Source organism: Aspergillus saccharolyticus, assembly GCF_003184585.1.
Source record: "Aspergillus saccharolyticus JOP 1030-1 unplaced genomic scaffold BP01scaffold_4, whole genome shotgun sequence".
NCBI classification, from domain to species: domain Eukaryota; kingdom Fungi; phylum Ascomycota; class Eurotiomycetes; order Eurotiales; family Aspergillaceae; genus Aspergillus; species Aspergillus saccharolyticus.
The window spans coordinates 510,834-524,134 of NW_020290614.1; the positions used below are offsets into that span (position 1 = coordinate 510,834).

A 13,301-nucleotide genomic window follows, 5' to 3' on the forward strand; every position below is an offset into this window, starting at 1 on the left:
ACCATCATCCCCAGAACATATTTAGTGCTGGACTGCTCCTTCATTAGGGACGTTCCATACCACCTTGATAGTTTTCGACACACCCTGAACTTCCCCTAGTCACGGATACTTGTACTGTAGGTAGATACCACCTCCCATCACTGCTCACCATCAAACCGAATGAAACAACCACCTACAAAATCGCCGTCGCATTCGCATGTGACCCAACCACCACCTACCAACAACACAACCATTAGCCAACCCTCTTTCCATGCTTCAACCTCCCCCCTTCCCTTCTGCGCCACATACAAGTCAGTAAAGGCATACACTAAAGGTACGGCAGGTACTGGAGGGGCAGCAGCTGTGTTTTGACATACCTAATCCGAATCCTTCCCCCATACACCCATGCAGCATCCTTCGGTGCCCCCGGGATCTTGAGCATTTCCTCGTGCGTAGTGAATCGCGTGCAATTGGGATCCCAGGGAAGCTGGGCAGGAGCTTGAACCCGATCGGTAGCAGACATGATGGTGGGACTATCGCTCGAGGTGGGTGCTGGCGGCGAGATAATTTCGCGGACTCTCCTCAGTCGTTGCCAGATTGACAGAACCCATGGCGTCTTGTGTGTATATAGGTATACTTCGTACCGTCTCTCAATGGATCATATTCTTTGAATGGACAGGAGAGCCAAGTTTATAAGTCCCTTCGCTACGCAGGTGTGCTTCTTTCGGGTATGGGGAGTATATCTTGGCCGCGGCAGATGGAAAGGCCGTGAGAGGACATTGCCGAATGAAAGTGTTCTCTTCAGCTTGAGAAAACACGAATGGGGAAAAAGTCACCCCACGCTGCGAAGCTCAATGCTAATGATTCTATGAACAATAACGACGCATTGTGAGAGGTGGTGAGGGGAAGTTGGCCGGCCCATCTGCAGCCAGAGCCAAATGTATCGACACTCTATGAGCTCGTCACGGAATCACCTACGGATCTACAGACTGGAAAGCAGGTTGGTAGGCCAAACGGCCCCCCTTTTTTGGTCTTTTACATTCTTCAGGGATGATATCTTGTAGTATGATACAGAAGATGGTGCACACTCAAACCGTAGCCCAACAAGTCACAACAGAGACTGGAGCAGCCAACCAACAATATGGCAAGCTGAGATGACGGCAGCAAGCATTATTTGCAACAGATCCCCCCGTCCAGGATATGCAATGCGGGCTCGAGACTCGCTCATGCATGAGTATGAAGAACGCCAAATTCGACACCAGATGTAACAGCAGCCGTCCCAGTACAAGGCTCACCAAATCCACCATAACCCACAAGAATCCCAATCACAATCGAAAGTCATGACATTCCACATGTCAAGATCATGTATGTATTCATTGGATGCTCCGTCAGACGCCAGGGATATCAGGAGAAACAAAACAAGTCGTGGACGGACGTAAACCACTCCCCTCACGAGAAAAGGATAGCAACAAGAATCGCTAAGCGCATGATACAATGAACTGCTGCTTGACAGTCATAAAATAGTAAAACCAAACGGATGATTTAGATCTGGGTGGGCACTCCGGTGGATTGAGGAGCATTGCGACCGCCACGAAGACCTCCGCGGCCACGAGAGTTGTAGCCACGACCGTAACCTCCGCGGCCACGGCCGTAGCCTCTACCTCTGCCACGGCCCCGATAGCTGCCCCGATAACCGTCGACACTACCCTGGCCAAAGGTCTCGATGTTGCGCTTTTCCTCCTCACCGCGCCATTCGCGACCACCGGCACGGGCACCCGTACCCTCTTCCCGATCACGAGCTTCACTCGAGATGTTGTCAAAGAAGGAAGTGGCCCGGTTGTATGAGTTGACGTTGTCCGAGCTGGGCTTCTCGGCATACTCGGCCTCGCCTGTAGGCAAGACAGCCTCGGCTTCATGGACCGGAGATCCGGTGGCAATAGCTTCCTTAACCAAGTCCTGCTTGTTGAACTTGGCATTCGCGGTCTCGAAATCGTAGTCGGTGTCAGGAACATCAACCTTCTTCGCCTGGCCCTGATAGGGAGCGCGATGACCACCGCGTCCGCCCCGTGGGTGCGCGTGGCCTCCGCGAGGAGCTCGGTTGCCTTCGTAGGGCTTCATCTCAGCAAGCTGCTTGGTCACACCATCCACCGACACATCCCCTTGAACAGGAAGTTTCTGAGCGCCGGGCTGGGGCAATTTGGCCATCGCAGCTGCAACGGCGGCAGTGGCAGCACGAGTGGCTTCAGTAATGGCCGCTTGAGGAGCGGTACCTTGCGACACAGCAGCTCCCGCAACAGCACCGGGATAAGGGCCTACAGCTGGGACTGGCGGCTTAGAATGCATAGCCATTGGGACTGCCGGCTGCACACGGCTGCTCCTGGGTCCAGTGGGTGGAAGCATGGGTGCAACCGGAACCGCCGCGGAAATACTGGATGCTTGTACGGCTTCCGTTACGGAAGGTTTCGATTCAACGGGGGGTGGAGGAGGATTCTGACCAACAGGAGGTGCAGGCGTGGCATTCCGGCTGGCGGGCTTACTGGAGGGCCTTTCACCAACGGGAAGCTCCGAGGTAGCTTTAGGAACGTTTACAGGGCCCGCACCAGGCGCCCCTTGGCGCTGTGGCGGAGGGGTCTGGTGTTGACCGGGGGGTCCAATTGGCATCTGATGAGGGGGGAACTGGCCTGGTCCTTGAGGGAATCCTTGACCCGGGGGAGGGTACCATCCTGGGGGAGGAGCTCCATACGGCATATTAGGAAATCCAGGCCCAGGAGGGAAACCAGGAGCTCCAAAGCGCTGCCCGTAAGGAGGGTAGAAGCCCTGGAATTGAGGTTGCTGGGGGTAGCCAGGCGTTGGACGGGGGACCTGAGGCTGCTGTGCTTGCGAGTGAGAAGGAATGCCTTGAGGACCTGGACCAGGACGGGACATGCTCTACACCAATTGACACGTTAGCATCATGAATCCGAAGGTGTCTTCGTGTGCAGAGGTCAAGGGTAAGGTGTTTTGATCTTGTCAGAAGGAAGGCAACGGAAAACTCCACATGGTTTTGCGCATTCAGAACAGGTCTGTGAGTTTACATCCGAAATATTTCATCATAAGATCAGGGGTCCAAGGACTGGACACCAACACCAGAGAAAGTGTGAGGAGTGAGATTGAAGGTTGGCAAAACTTACCCCTAGGATAGCAGGATCATCGGGGACCTGAGGAGGTTCAGATGGTGCATTTTCCTTCTTGTCCTCCGCTACGCTAATGTCTTTTACGTCGCTACCCCGAAAGACAATGTATTCATAAACACTGGCAGACGGAGCAATCTCCTCAGCGGGGTTGCCTCGACGGCCCTCAGTGCCAAAGGAGACGACATTTTCCAGAGCTATTGTGGACGCTTCAGGGTTGATCTCATGCAAGGTACCAACATAGCTAGGAAGCTGTCAGTAAGCACGTCATTGCCAATGCTTCCGAAGAGCAATGGACAGAGAGCTCGAAGCTAGACCATAGAGCCCTGAAGGGTTGGAAAAAGGCAAGGTGGCACATACCGAATGTCACTCTTGGAGATCAGGTTGAACCGCTGACTGCCAGGTGTTAACTCCCGCCTAGCCGCACAAACCCAGGATCACACCAGTAGGTAGGCATAGAAGACTGACCCTATTAAATGGTTCATATCCATGCTGACAAGGGGGAGTGCGCGATCGACGCGCAGAAGAAAAGAAAGTGAACAAGGGGAAGAAAGAGGGAGAGGTGAAGATATAGGAAAATTCTGGAAGCGAGAGAAGCGAGAGAAGGCGAGAGAAGTGGAAGGAAGAGAGAGGGAAGAGGAAAGGTCGGAAAATGGAAGAAGCCGGTTTTGTGGTGGGCGAAGTTGGGCGGCTCCGGTGACCGGGAGAAGCTCACCGTGCAGTTCCCTTCGCCAAGTTTGCCAGATTAGTCATGGTTAGCTTATGAGCTTATGAGCTTATGAGCATTTGAGCATTGAGACCAAACGTGTGCAGCAAGTGCAACAAAGTGATAAGTTGTATACACACTCTCACATTGTGTCTCGCACAAGCCGCACTATGGCCCAATCCAGTCATCGCGATGACTTCTTTCAGACCACGTTCGTTTCCTGATCATCGCCTAGCTGGGCCGTCCGCATGCCCCTCGCTGATTCCTTCCCCGCCGCAGAGCGTCTCTCGATGAGCAAAAACGCAAGACTGCCAAATCGCAAAATAACAATGGAAACCCAATTCGCCTCCAGAGCAAGATCCTGGCCGTCGTAGCCGATCCGCTCAACACACAAGCCGTCTTCGTGGCCCAGAGTGGTGGAACGGTGCGCAAGGTCAATCTTGAAGTAGGTGCATGGCAACCTGATGGCTTGGACCGTGGCTGAACATTTGACCTGTACTTTGTACCTCTTATTAGACCGGAGACACCGCCGCCATCTACAAGGGCCCTACGGCACCGATTACGAGCTTATGCTTCTCGCCTAATAACCGGTTATTGTTCGCCGGGTGCTGGGATAAAACCGTTTGGAGCTGGGATGTGGCTACAAAAGAGCCCAAGCTGCGATATGAAGGCCATACTGACTTTGTACGCTCCGTCATCAGCACGCGGCTACGTGGACAAGATGTGTTGGTCTCCGGCGGTGCCGATGCGCAGATCCTAGTTTTTGACATTGCCACGGGGCAAAGACTGGCTGTGATCAAAGGCCACGCCAAGGGCATTCAAGATCTGGCCCTTGATCCCATCTCGCTGGATCTAGACAGCCCAGAGCTGATTGTGTTCAGTGCGGGGAGCGACCGGGAGATCCGTCAATTTGACATCTCTACTGGTAGCCAGGATCAGACTGGCACCTCCGCCATTCTGGCCCACGAGACCAACGTCCACAAGCTGTTCTTTGACCAAGACGCCGATTTGTGGACTGCTTCCGCCGATAAGACGACGAAGTGCTTGAGTCGAGACGATGGCTGGAAGCCTAATACGACGCTGGATCACCCTGACTACGTGCGTGATGTGGCGGTCTACGAACAAGGAGGTTGGGTAATCACAGCATGCCGTGATGAAGAGGTCCGAGTATGGAATCGATCGGTATATTTGCCTTGTTGCTGCCTTGCCGTGATAAATGCTTACCATAAACACAGACCGGTCAGCTTTACCATACATTTTCTGGGCATTACGAAGAGGTAACTGGGCTAGCCATAGTGGGTACCACAGTTGTTAGTGTCGGGATTGACGCTACCATCCGACAATGGTCACTGAAGCCCGATGAGCTGCAGACAGCAGTAGCCATGGCACGCAAGACCTCGACCGAGGATGAGGAGCAGCCCACCCAATCCGGCTCGATGCTTACCGAAGAGGAGGAGCGGGAGCTGGCAGAGCTTATGGGCGAGGACTGAGGAATAGAAAATGACCGTCACGACTACACAATGCAGCGATACGATTTAAATAGCAATTAATAGTGAGAAGTGTCTCTGTAGACGAGTATTGTACGTAGAGATGGGGAGGGGGTACACGTGATGATGCAGGGGCGAGTCCATGACGCACGGGCGACGATCTCCCGGATGCGGGCGAGACGAACTAATCGCGAAGTGAATTAGTTTCCTCTCCCTCTCTTTCCCCTCGCCAACAACTCCCCCTCATCCCGCCGCTCGCCGAAGTAACGCAGCCTATACTTCCTATTACGACTGCTCTTGTCTGCGCCTTTTGATCGGGTCGCTTACAGCTGGTCCGTCATCACGTTCTTACTGCCTGGTAGATCCTTGGTGTAACGAGCACCCCTCGTGCCAACGGCCAAGTGGTCGTATCTTATCAGCAGCCTGAGCTTCCTCTAACGCGCGTGCGCATCGCAAACAGGCTGCACTTTTCGTGCCAGTTCGAGACAGATTATTGGCTACTGAAGGCCTGTGACTCCGTGGATGTCTTGTGGTCTCAACATGGCTGCCCCTTCAGGCATGCATCATCATCCGGCCGATGCAGGGCTGAAGCTCGTCAACCGGTTGCGGGACAGCAAATCACCCTATGTCCGTCATGTTTATTCGAACGGATTGTCTGCATTTCTACTGACGGTTCTATAGGTACGGGCGCACATGAACAACCCAGTTGCATGGCAGCTCTGGGACACCGAAGCCATCGAGTTGGCTAAGCACCACAACCGGTTGATCTTTCTAAGCATCGGGTATTCGGCATGTCACTGTAAGCCGGCCTCTTGCTTCCGTGCTCGAACTCACTGGCCCTCAGAGCGATTAACTTTCAATAGGGTGCCACGTAATGGAAAAAGAGTCCTTCATGTCACATGAGGTGGCTTCGGTACTGAATGAGTCGTTCATTCCGATTAAGGTGGATCGAGAGGAGAGACCTGATGTTGACGATGTGTACATGAACTATGTTCAGGCAACAACCGGCTCAGGAGGCTGGCCCTTGAATGTTTTTCTCACTCCAGATCTGGAGCCTGTTTTTGGCGGAACTTACTGGCCGGGTCCCAACTCCTCGACTCTGACTGGAAATGAGACAATTGGATTCGTCGAAATTCTTGAGAAGCTCCGCGATGTGTGGCAGACGCAACAGCAGAGGTGCTTGGAGAGTGCTAAGGAGATCACCAAACAGCTCCGAGAATTCGCAGAAGAAGGCACACATTCCTACCAAGGGGATCGACAAGCGGACGAGGACCTGGACATTGAACTGTTGGAGGAGGCCTATCAGCATTTTGCTTCCCGATACGATCCTGTACATGGCGGCTTTTCCGCGGCACCCAAATTCCCAACGCCGTCCAACCTGGCTTTCTTGTTACGTCTTGGTATTTATCCAACTGCAGTCTCGGATATTGTCGGAAAGGCCGAATGCGAGCAGGCGACCGCCATGGCAGTCAATACACTAATCAGCATGGCCCGTGGAGGTATTCGAGATCATATTGGACATGGTTTCGCGCGGTACAGTGTCACTGCCGACTGGGGATTGCCTCATTTTGAAAAGATGCTATACGACCAAGCGCAGCTGTTGGATGCATTCGTAGATGCATTCAAGCTCACTCATAATCCGGAATTATTGGGGGCTGTATTTGACTTGGTCACCTATCTTACATCTGCCCCTATTCAGTCACCTGCAGGTGCTTTTCACTCATCTGAAGACGCGGACAGTCTTCCAACACCGAATGATACCGAGAAGCGCGAGGGTGCATTCTATGTGTGGACGTTGAAGGAGCTGACCCAAGTACTGGGTCAGCGCGATGCTGGGGTCTGTGCTCGACACTGGGGAGTTTTGCCCGATGGCAACATTCCGCCAGAGAATGACCCGCATGATGAATTTATGAATCAAAACGTGCTATCAGTTAAGGTGACACCTAGCAAATTAGCCAAGGAATTCGGTCTCGGTGAAGACGAGGTGGTCAGGATCATCAAGTCTGCGAAGCAGAAATTGTGCGAGTACAGAGAGAAGACCCGTGTACGTCCTGATCTGGACGACAAGATCATTGTTGCCTGGAACGGACTTGCCATTGGTGCGCTCGCCAAGTGCAGTGCGCTGTTCGAGGAGATTGAAAGCTCAAAGGCCGAGCATTGTAGGCAAGCCGCGGCCAAGGCAATCAACTTTATAAAAGAGAACCTGTTCGACAAGTCGACGGGACAACTATGGCGCATCTATCGCGACGGCGCTAAGGGAACTACCCCTGGCTTTGCCGATGACTATGCGTACTTGATTAGTGGGCTATTGGACATGTACGAGGCGACTTTCGACGACAGCTATTTGCAATTCGCCGAACAACTGCAGAGTGAGTGCCGAACAGCTTGTGTGATTGACCCAGTCTACTAATACACCGTGTCAGAGTACCTTAACGAGAATTTCCTCGCATACGTTGGCTCAACATCAGCAGGTTATTATAGCACCCCCTCCACCATGACACCAGGCACGCCAGGCCCTCTCCTACGATTGAAGACAGGCACAGAGTCAGCTACACCATCCATCAACGGCGTCATTGCGCGGAATCTGCTGCGTCTCTCGAGTCTCTTTGAAGAGGAGGAATATCGGGTCCTTGCCCGACAAACCTGCCGCTCCTTCTCCGTGGAGATCTTGCAACACCCGTTTCTATACGTAGGACTCCTGGATGCCATCGTCGGACTAGAGACGGGCACGCGGAACATCACCGGTGTATTTAGCACAGCAACCATGCCGCAGGGACCGAGCAGTACACTAGCATCAGAGGGCGCCACCAGTCGAATGGAAGAACCGATTGCCGTCCGCGATCTTATAGTGAAGAAGCTCCGTGCCGAAGCCGGCCCCACGTTATCAACCGCTACCACGACCGTCTCTCTTGTGGATAACAGACCGTCCCATGTGGGGGATTTTGTAGGAAACCAATCTTTCTGGCTACGGACGCGCAACCCACTGTACAAAGAATTGCGGCCGTCCCAGCCCCCCAAGAACCATCTGATGGTCTGCGAGACGGGCCGATGCAGAATAGTCGATCTCTGATATATAGTTCATTGAAAACAAGGACCAAGAATCGTGTTCAAACGTCCTTTTTTTGTTTACTTTGGCCCATGAAGGCGGTCTCTTGTTTGGTCTTATCTCACTGTGATCCGTCTAGTGAGGGACGAGGATTCGAGGCTTGTTGTCGGCAAGTTTCTTTCCGGGTTGCGCAGTTTGAGCCTGATTTTCTTCCCCCTCTCTCTATCATGAAACACAGCGTCACCTATTGTTTTCCGATCTCCTTCAAGGACCTCACAAATAGGCTGGTCAAAACCGTCCGCCACAGCACACATGATGCCTCTCATCGTATCCCACTTCTCATACCAACCCACCCACATCCGGTCTCTTTCGATCTCGTTTTCCTACCCCCAAGGTTGCAGACCCACTATAGCCCTGCCTGTAGCCGAAAGCTATTCTCTCACAGCAGCCCACAGAACTATTTATAGCCCAGCCCAGCCCCTTCCGCGATCCAATGAAAGCTACTCAATGCCTCTAGCAATTGCAGTCGACGAGTACGCAACACAACAATAGAACCATTATATATAGCAAGGAAAATATCAAGTAAGGAACGTAATTCAACGTCACCAAATCCCTCCCGTGACATACATCTGACGAGCACAGACAGGTCGAAGATGAATCCACCAAACCACCAACCCACCAACCCAATCAATTATACCCTCCTTCATCGAGATGACACACTGCGCACTCGTGGACTCGTGGCAATGGCACCACTGAAAACACGAAAATCCACTTTTCGAACGACTCAAGCCAATGGGAAGGGTTCCATTGCCATCGCGCCAAAATGCATATGCGCATGTGGAGCTTTTTGTGTCGGCTAGGTGCAGTAGGCTTTGATGGGGTCAGGGGGGGGAACTAGTAGTAGTAGTAGTAGTACGTAGTGGAACAGTAAGGAGCTATAAGAGAGAATAGTGTATAAACAATTTGCCATGGGGATTGAGACTCTTCCTGGGGAACTGTATTGTGTTATTTCTTTCTAACCTGCCGCGGGGAAAGGGAGTGCAGATGAATGTGTTTCCTCGATTCCAGCAATCATGATTTAGCAAACCTCACGCTAACTCGCTATATACGTACAACGAAACGCCAAACACACTTCATAAGAACCAAGCACTATGTCAAGGTCAAAGCCTTGAAGTTGCTGAAACAACGTCTCAATGTCTTTCCATAAATCGCGTCCGCACTCAAACCCAGGTCCCGTAAATAACCATGTCAAGCATCGTAACACAGAGCCTGCCGTATGCTACTTGTCCGGCAGAATATCAATCAGCAGCAAATCATATAGTACATACACAGCATTCAATCATTGCACATTGTATCATCAAAAACCAAGTTTAGAGTCCACTGGCCAAAGTTGAGTCTAAAATTGTGCGGTAAGCAAATATCGTCATGAGAAGTACCTCACATGACCACGCAATCCTTATTCCGGTCTCTGGGGCGCTCTGAAGCTGCTGCTGAGATAGAGTTCCCATGCGATCGCCTTGTGGCCGTGTTTCGTTGATACGGCGAGGAAGAGTCGGTGGTGTTGATGGCACTTCGTTGAGGGGATGGATAGACCGGGGTACTGGCGGCCTGCTCGTATGAAGGGGGAGGGACTTCATCGTCGTGCACAGGGCGATGGGTCGAAAAGCGAGTCTGCGAGCGTCGTCCGGAGCTCCGACTTTGTTGTTGCGACAGCTGATTTCGCGCAGCTGCCGCGTACGTGCTTCCGCTGCCAGTACTGCTTACGTTGACACCACTGCTTGAGCGGGTATGACCATAGGCTGATTCGCGGGATACTCCAGTTGAGGCGTTGGACATGGAGGCGCGATGCGCCGGAGGTCTGTCATTACTTGCGGTGCTGGCTCTCTGTTCCTCTTCTTGGTACTGAAGAGACAGAGCGTAGGCGTAATCGGCATCGGCCTGTTCCTGAGGCGTTAGGTTCGCGCTTTGTCGTTCCGGTCGTTCCGGCGGCACCGGGAGAGAGTCTCTTGTATTGCTCGAAATTCGGGGACCAGAAGGATCTGAAACCCTTGGAGCATCATGACTGACGGGCCGGAAGTCTCCGGCGTAGTAGCTAGTGCTTGATCCGTTCACATCAACAAGACTCTCCCACACAACTTCTGCATGAGAGGCATAGCCCGCATCGGTAACCAGAGTGAACAGTCGATTAAGCTGGGGGTGCTTGTACAGCGTTGTGAAGTGGTCATTGCGAAACAAAATGGAGAGTGACCCCGGCTGCAGTTTCGCCAGTAACTGATTGAGACCAAAAGGACTTAGTTGTGTTGCATTTTCAACCTCCGTAAATCCGTGGATGGTGTGGATATCTTGCATAATTTGTTCCTCTTGAGGGGTCAATATGCCCCCCTGAACGACACGGTCTTCAAGCTCCTGCCTGCGAAAGGGAAGAAGTTGAATATCTTCATAAAACTGAGCGACCCGGTCCAAGGCCGCATGCACTTCCGTAGATGGAGCGGCTACCCAGCCATGTACCAATGGCACGCCAAATGTACTATACAACCGGATGACATCGGTCTGGAGAAAGGTGCCAAGACTATCTTGGGATTCCTGCGCTGAGTGAGTATCATTGAATAAACGAGGAGGCAGTCTTCATACCAGCGTGAGTCGTGGGTTGACATTCATCCCGGTGTGCAGCATGGTCAGAAAGCGGCTAAGAGCCTCTATATCCGGAAGCTCGTCATTTGGGCCCAAACAACTTGTAAGCTCATCAAATAATGCTTCAATTAACAACCCTAGAGAAATTTGTTCCCTGGTCTGTAACGCTCGCACAATTGGGGGCCGGAATTCTTGTCCTGCAGCACGCAGAACCAGGGCATTCACCAATGCTAAAAGAGGACATGGCCCGTTCTTGTTCTGAATCAGAACTGGTGAGTCGCATAGAATGCCCGTGTAGTTCGTCCAATGAACATGCCGGATGGAGTAAGTCTCGGATCTTTGCTCCTGTTGGCGCTGCACTTCAGCTTCAGACATTGGAGCTATGGACGCAGAATGAGCATGAGCTTCTGCCTCTGGCTCGGACGTGGTCTTCGGTCGTTCCGGCAAAGGTGGGCCTGAAAGAGATTCTGGGGGCTGGGGAGGACCGGAGGATTCGCTTGTGATTCCATATTCCATTGGGCTCAACTTGCTTGGCTCTCCCGCCTGCAAGGGAGGAGCCTCATTCAGGTCGACGAGAACATGAGATGAACCTGTAGCGTTTGTATTTACGGACGCCGGTGTACTTATACTTTTATCCGAAGACATCTGGCTTGGTTCGTGCAGATAGTGGACAGGTTGTACTTGCGAATATGGCGTAGGTTCCGGAGCAGTGCTGGTATGCTCTTCAGCCCACGAGGACGCCTCGTCGGGTTGCTCTAGGAGCGACAAGCGGGCCGTCATCGGAATATAGCCCTCATCTAAGCAAGAAGCCATTAACATGCGCCACAGCCGGGACGCTTTAAATCGACGTACCTTGACCCAAGCGACCACTTGCGCCATCCTGTGAGATCGATGACGTTTCACCATAAGAAGCACGGGACTGAGAACCCTCCCAAGGATTTGAGCCCGAAGGGATCCTGGGCTTCAAGAATGGGTTATTGGATTGTAGCGGCATCGAAGAATGCTGCCCCGAATGCGGATCCCATTCGAGCCCATCTCCAGCACTGTGGTCTCGCGACTGCTGCCACTCGGCCGTGTATGGCCTTCCATGAGCTCCCGGGGTCAAAACTGTTGGCACGCGGGACATCCCACTGCCATCCGTTCCTTGCATGCGATTCCCAGCTGGCACGGGGGCTGCAGGTGGTGCGAGACCAGACGCCTCATGCGAGCCGAGGTTGAACCTCTCCACAAGCTCGTCCGCCCATGCATTTGTAGCATCACCGGGCGAGGCCCTGGTTGGCGACCTTTGCGCCTGTTCCAAAGGCATCAGGTCAAAGGCGGGTGAGGTATTGAGGTCGGGGTAGAAGATGGACTCGGGGGAAGAGGCACGTTGAGGTTGAGGGGTGCTTTGGGCCCTTCTAGGGCGCGTGAGACGCTTTGGAGACGACGACGATAGTGACTTGGAGGTTGGTGAGGTCTTTGACGACAGGTTACGAGGGTCTGTCTTGTCGTAAGCTTGACCGAGGCTTTGGAGTCGTGGCGGAGCTCGTTTTCGTAAGACCATGAATGCGGGTTCTTTGCCGTCCAGGTCTCTTTTTTGGGGGTGGGGGGGCCTTGTGGGTTGCCGGGCTCACGGGCGTCAATCAATGAAACGTTGAAGAGCTTTGGGGGCCAATAGAACTCCAGGCAGCAAGAATAAGTCAAAAACGAGGACCAGGGGGTCTGAGCTTAATTCGTGGACAAAGAAGCGACAGATGCAGTCAGACAGCTCGATGTATGAATGGATGGACGAAGTGGAGGGCACAACAGGCCGACAGTATGGTGGTTGGAAGCTATCGGGGATGTATGTATACGTAACACGGCCAGTAGCTCCCAGGCTCGTCGTCACTTCGCAGGTAAACACTTCAGCTGACGACCATAATTCTGGGCAATCGGTCGTGGAGATGACATAAGTGAGAAGAATACTCCGGATTAGTCGATGAAGAGTCTAATCAGGGCCACAGGCACCCGAATTCCCAGAAATTAGAACTGGGATAGAAGCAACGGCTACAGTCGACCTCGGCGAGCTGTCAATGACTGGCGGTGGAGATTCCATCCTTCCAACCTTTACAGCCAATTACCGCACGCATCAGCAATTTGGCTGCCTGAAAGCTCTACGTAGTCCGAGCAACGGGTATTGTATGGTAAGAAGGGTAAGAGAAACACAGCCACAAGACCCACTACAGAGCCACTCTTCTCGAGCCACCTGGTGACGTCGTGGGCTGGAAACCGCAACGGACTAACTAAGCTCCGCTCCGTTCACA

General features: G+C 52.8%; 6 protein-coding genes across 6 annotated transcripts; 2 read left to right on the forward strand and 4 right to left on the reverse strand.

The window, feature by feature from the left end:
• Window positions 1-232: 232 nt before the first annotated feature.
• Window positions 233-502, reverse strand: BP01DRAFT_379666 (uncharacterized protein; the record flags this gene model as incomplete). The annotated part of the gene is made up of 2 exons (XM_025577162.1): window positions 233-275; window positions 357-502. The coding sequence occupies 2 exons, from the start codon at window positions 500-502 to the stop codon at window positions 233-235; spliced, it is 189 nt and encodes a 62-aa protein (XP_025434457.1).
• A 476-nt stretch (window positions 503-978) lies between these two features.
• On the reverse strand, window positions 979-1,403 carry BP01DRAFT_148936 (uncharacterized protein). Its single transcript, XM_025570616.1, has one exon. It carries the CDS (start codon window positions 1,284-1,286, stop codon window positions 1,068-1,070), a length of 219 nt encoding a protein of 72 aa, XP_025434458.1. The 5' UTR covers window positions 1,287-1,403; the 3' UTR covers window positions 979-1,067.
• A 118-nt stretch (window positions 1,404-1,521) lies between these two features.
• BP01DRAFT_379667 (putative G2/M phase checkpoint control protein Sum2) lies at window positions 1,522-3,640 on the reverse strand (the record flags this gene model as incomplete). The annotated part of the gene is made up of 4 exons (XM_025577163.1): window positions 1,522-2,907; window positions 3,150-3,393; window positions 3,510-3,545; window positions 3,618-3,640. The coding sequence occupies 4 exons, from the start codon at window positions 3,638-3,640 to the stop codon at window positions 1,522-1,524; spliced, it is 1,689 nt and encodes a 562-aa protein (XP_025434459.1).
• Window positions 3,641-4,025: 385 nt separating this feature from the next.
• BP01DRAFT_312487 (WD40 repeat domain-containing protein) lies at window positions 4,026-5,399 on the forward strand (the record flags this gene model as incomplete). The annotated part of the gene is made up of 4 exons (XM_025572484.1): window positions 4,026-4,066; window positions 4,135-4,300; window positions 4,372-5,037; window positions 5,091-5,399. 4 exons carry the CDS (start codon window positions 4,026-4,028, stop codon window positions 5,343-5,345), a joined length of 1,128 nt encoding a protein of 375 aa, XP_025434460.1. The 3' UTR covers window positions 5,346-5,399.
• A 594-nt stretch (window positions 5,400-5,993) lies between these two features.
• BP01DRAFT_148966 (thioredoxin domain-containing protein) lies at window positions 5,994-8,458 on the forward strand. Its single transcript, XM_025570617.1, has 2 exons — window positions 5,994-7,711; window positions 7,766-8,458. The coding sequence occupies exons 1-2, from the start codon at window positions 6,217-6,219 to the stop codon at window positions 8,410-8,412; spliced, it is 2,142 nt and encodes a 713-aa protein (XP_025434461.1). The 5' UTR covers window positions 5,994-6,216; the 3' UTR covers window positions 8,413-8,458.
• Window positions 8,459-9,411: 953 nt separating this feature from the next.
• On the reverse strand, window positions 9,412-12,836 carry BP01DRAFT_353635 (MINDY family deubiquitinase). Its single transcript, XM_025574236.1, has 3 exons — window positions 11,872-12,836; window positions 11,020-11,816; window positions 9,412-10,971 (listed from the first exon to the last, which is right to left on the reverse strand). Exons 1-3 carry the CDS (start codon window positions 12,560-12,562, stop codon window positions 9,826-9,828), a joined length of 2,634 nt encoding a protein of 877 aa, XP_025434462.1. The 5' UTR covers window positions 12,563-12,836; the 3' UTR covers window positions 9,412-9,825.
• Window positions 12,837-13,301: the final 465 nt, after the last annotated feature.

What these genes read in the sequence shown, in the direction of transcription:
- BP01DRAFT_148936 (XM_025570616.1), bottom strand. Translation starts at nt 1,286, where the DNA reads ATGGTGGATTTGGTGAGCCTTGTACTGGGACGGCTGCTGTTACATCTG.
- BP01DRAFT_148966 (XM_025570617.1), top strand. Translation starts at nt 6,217, where the DNA reads ATGGAAAAAGAGTCCTTCATGTCACATGAGGTGGCTTCGGTACTGAAT. An exon ending in ATTCGCCGAACAACTGCAGA is followed by an intron (nt 7,712 to 7,765) that starts GTGAGTGCCGAA and finishes ACACCGTGTCAG; the next exon opens with AGTACCTTAACGAGAATTTC.
- BP01DRAFT_353635 (XM_025574236.1), bottom strand. Translation starts at nt 12,562, where the DNA reads ATGGTCTTACGAAAACGAGCTCCGCCACGACTCCAAAGCCTCGGTCAA. An exon ending in AAGTGGTCGCTTGGGTCAAG is followed by an intron (nt 11,817 to 11,871) that starts GTACGTCGATTT and finishes CTTCTTGCTTAG; the next exon opens with ATGAGGGCTATATTCCGATG. An exon ending in TCAACCCACGACTCACGCTG is followed by an intron (nt 10,972 to 11,019) that starts GTATGAAGACTG and finishes CACTCAGCGCAG; the next exon opens with GAATCCCAAGATAGTCTTGG.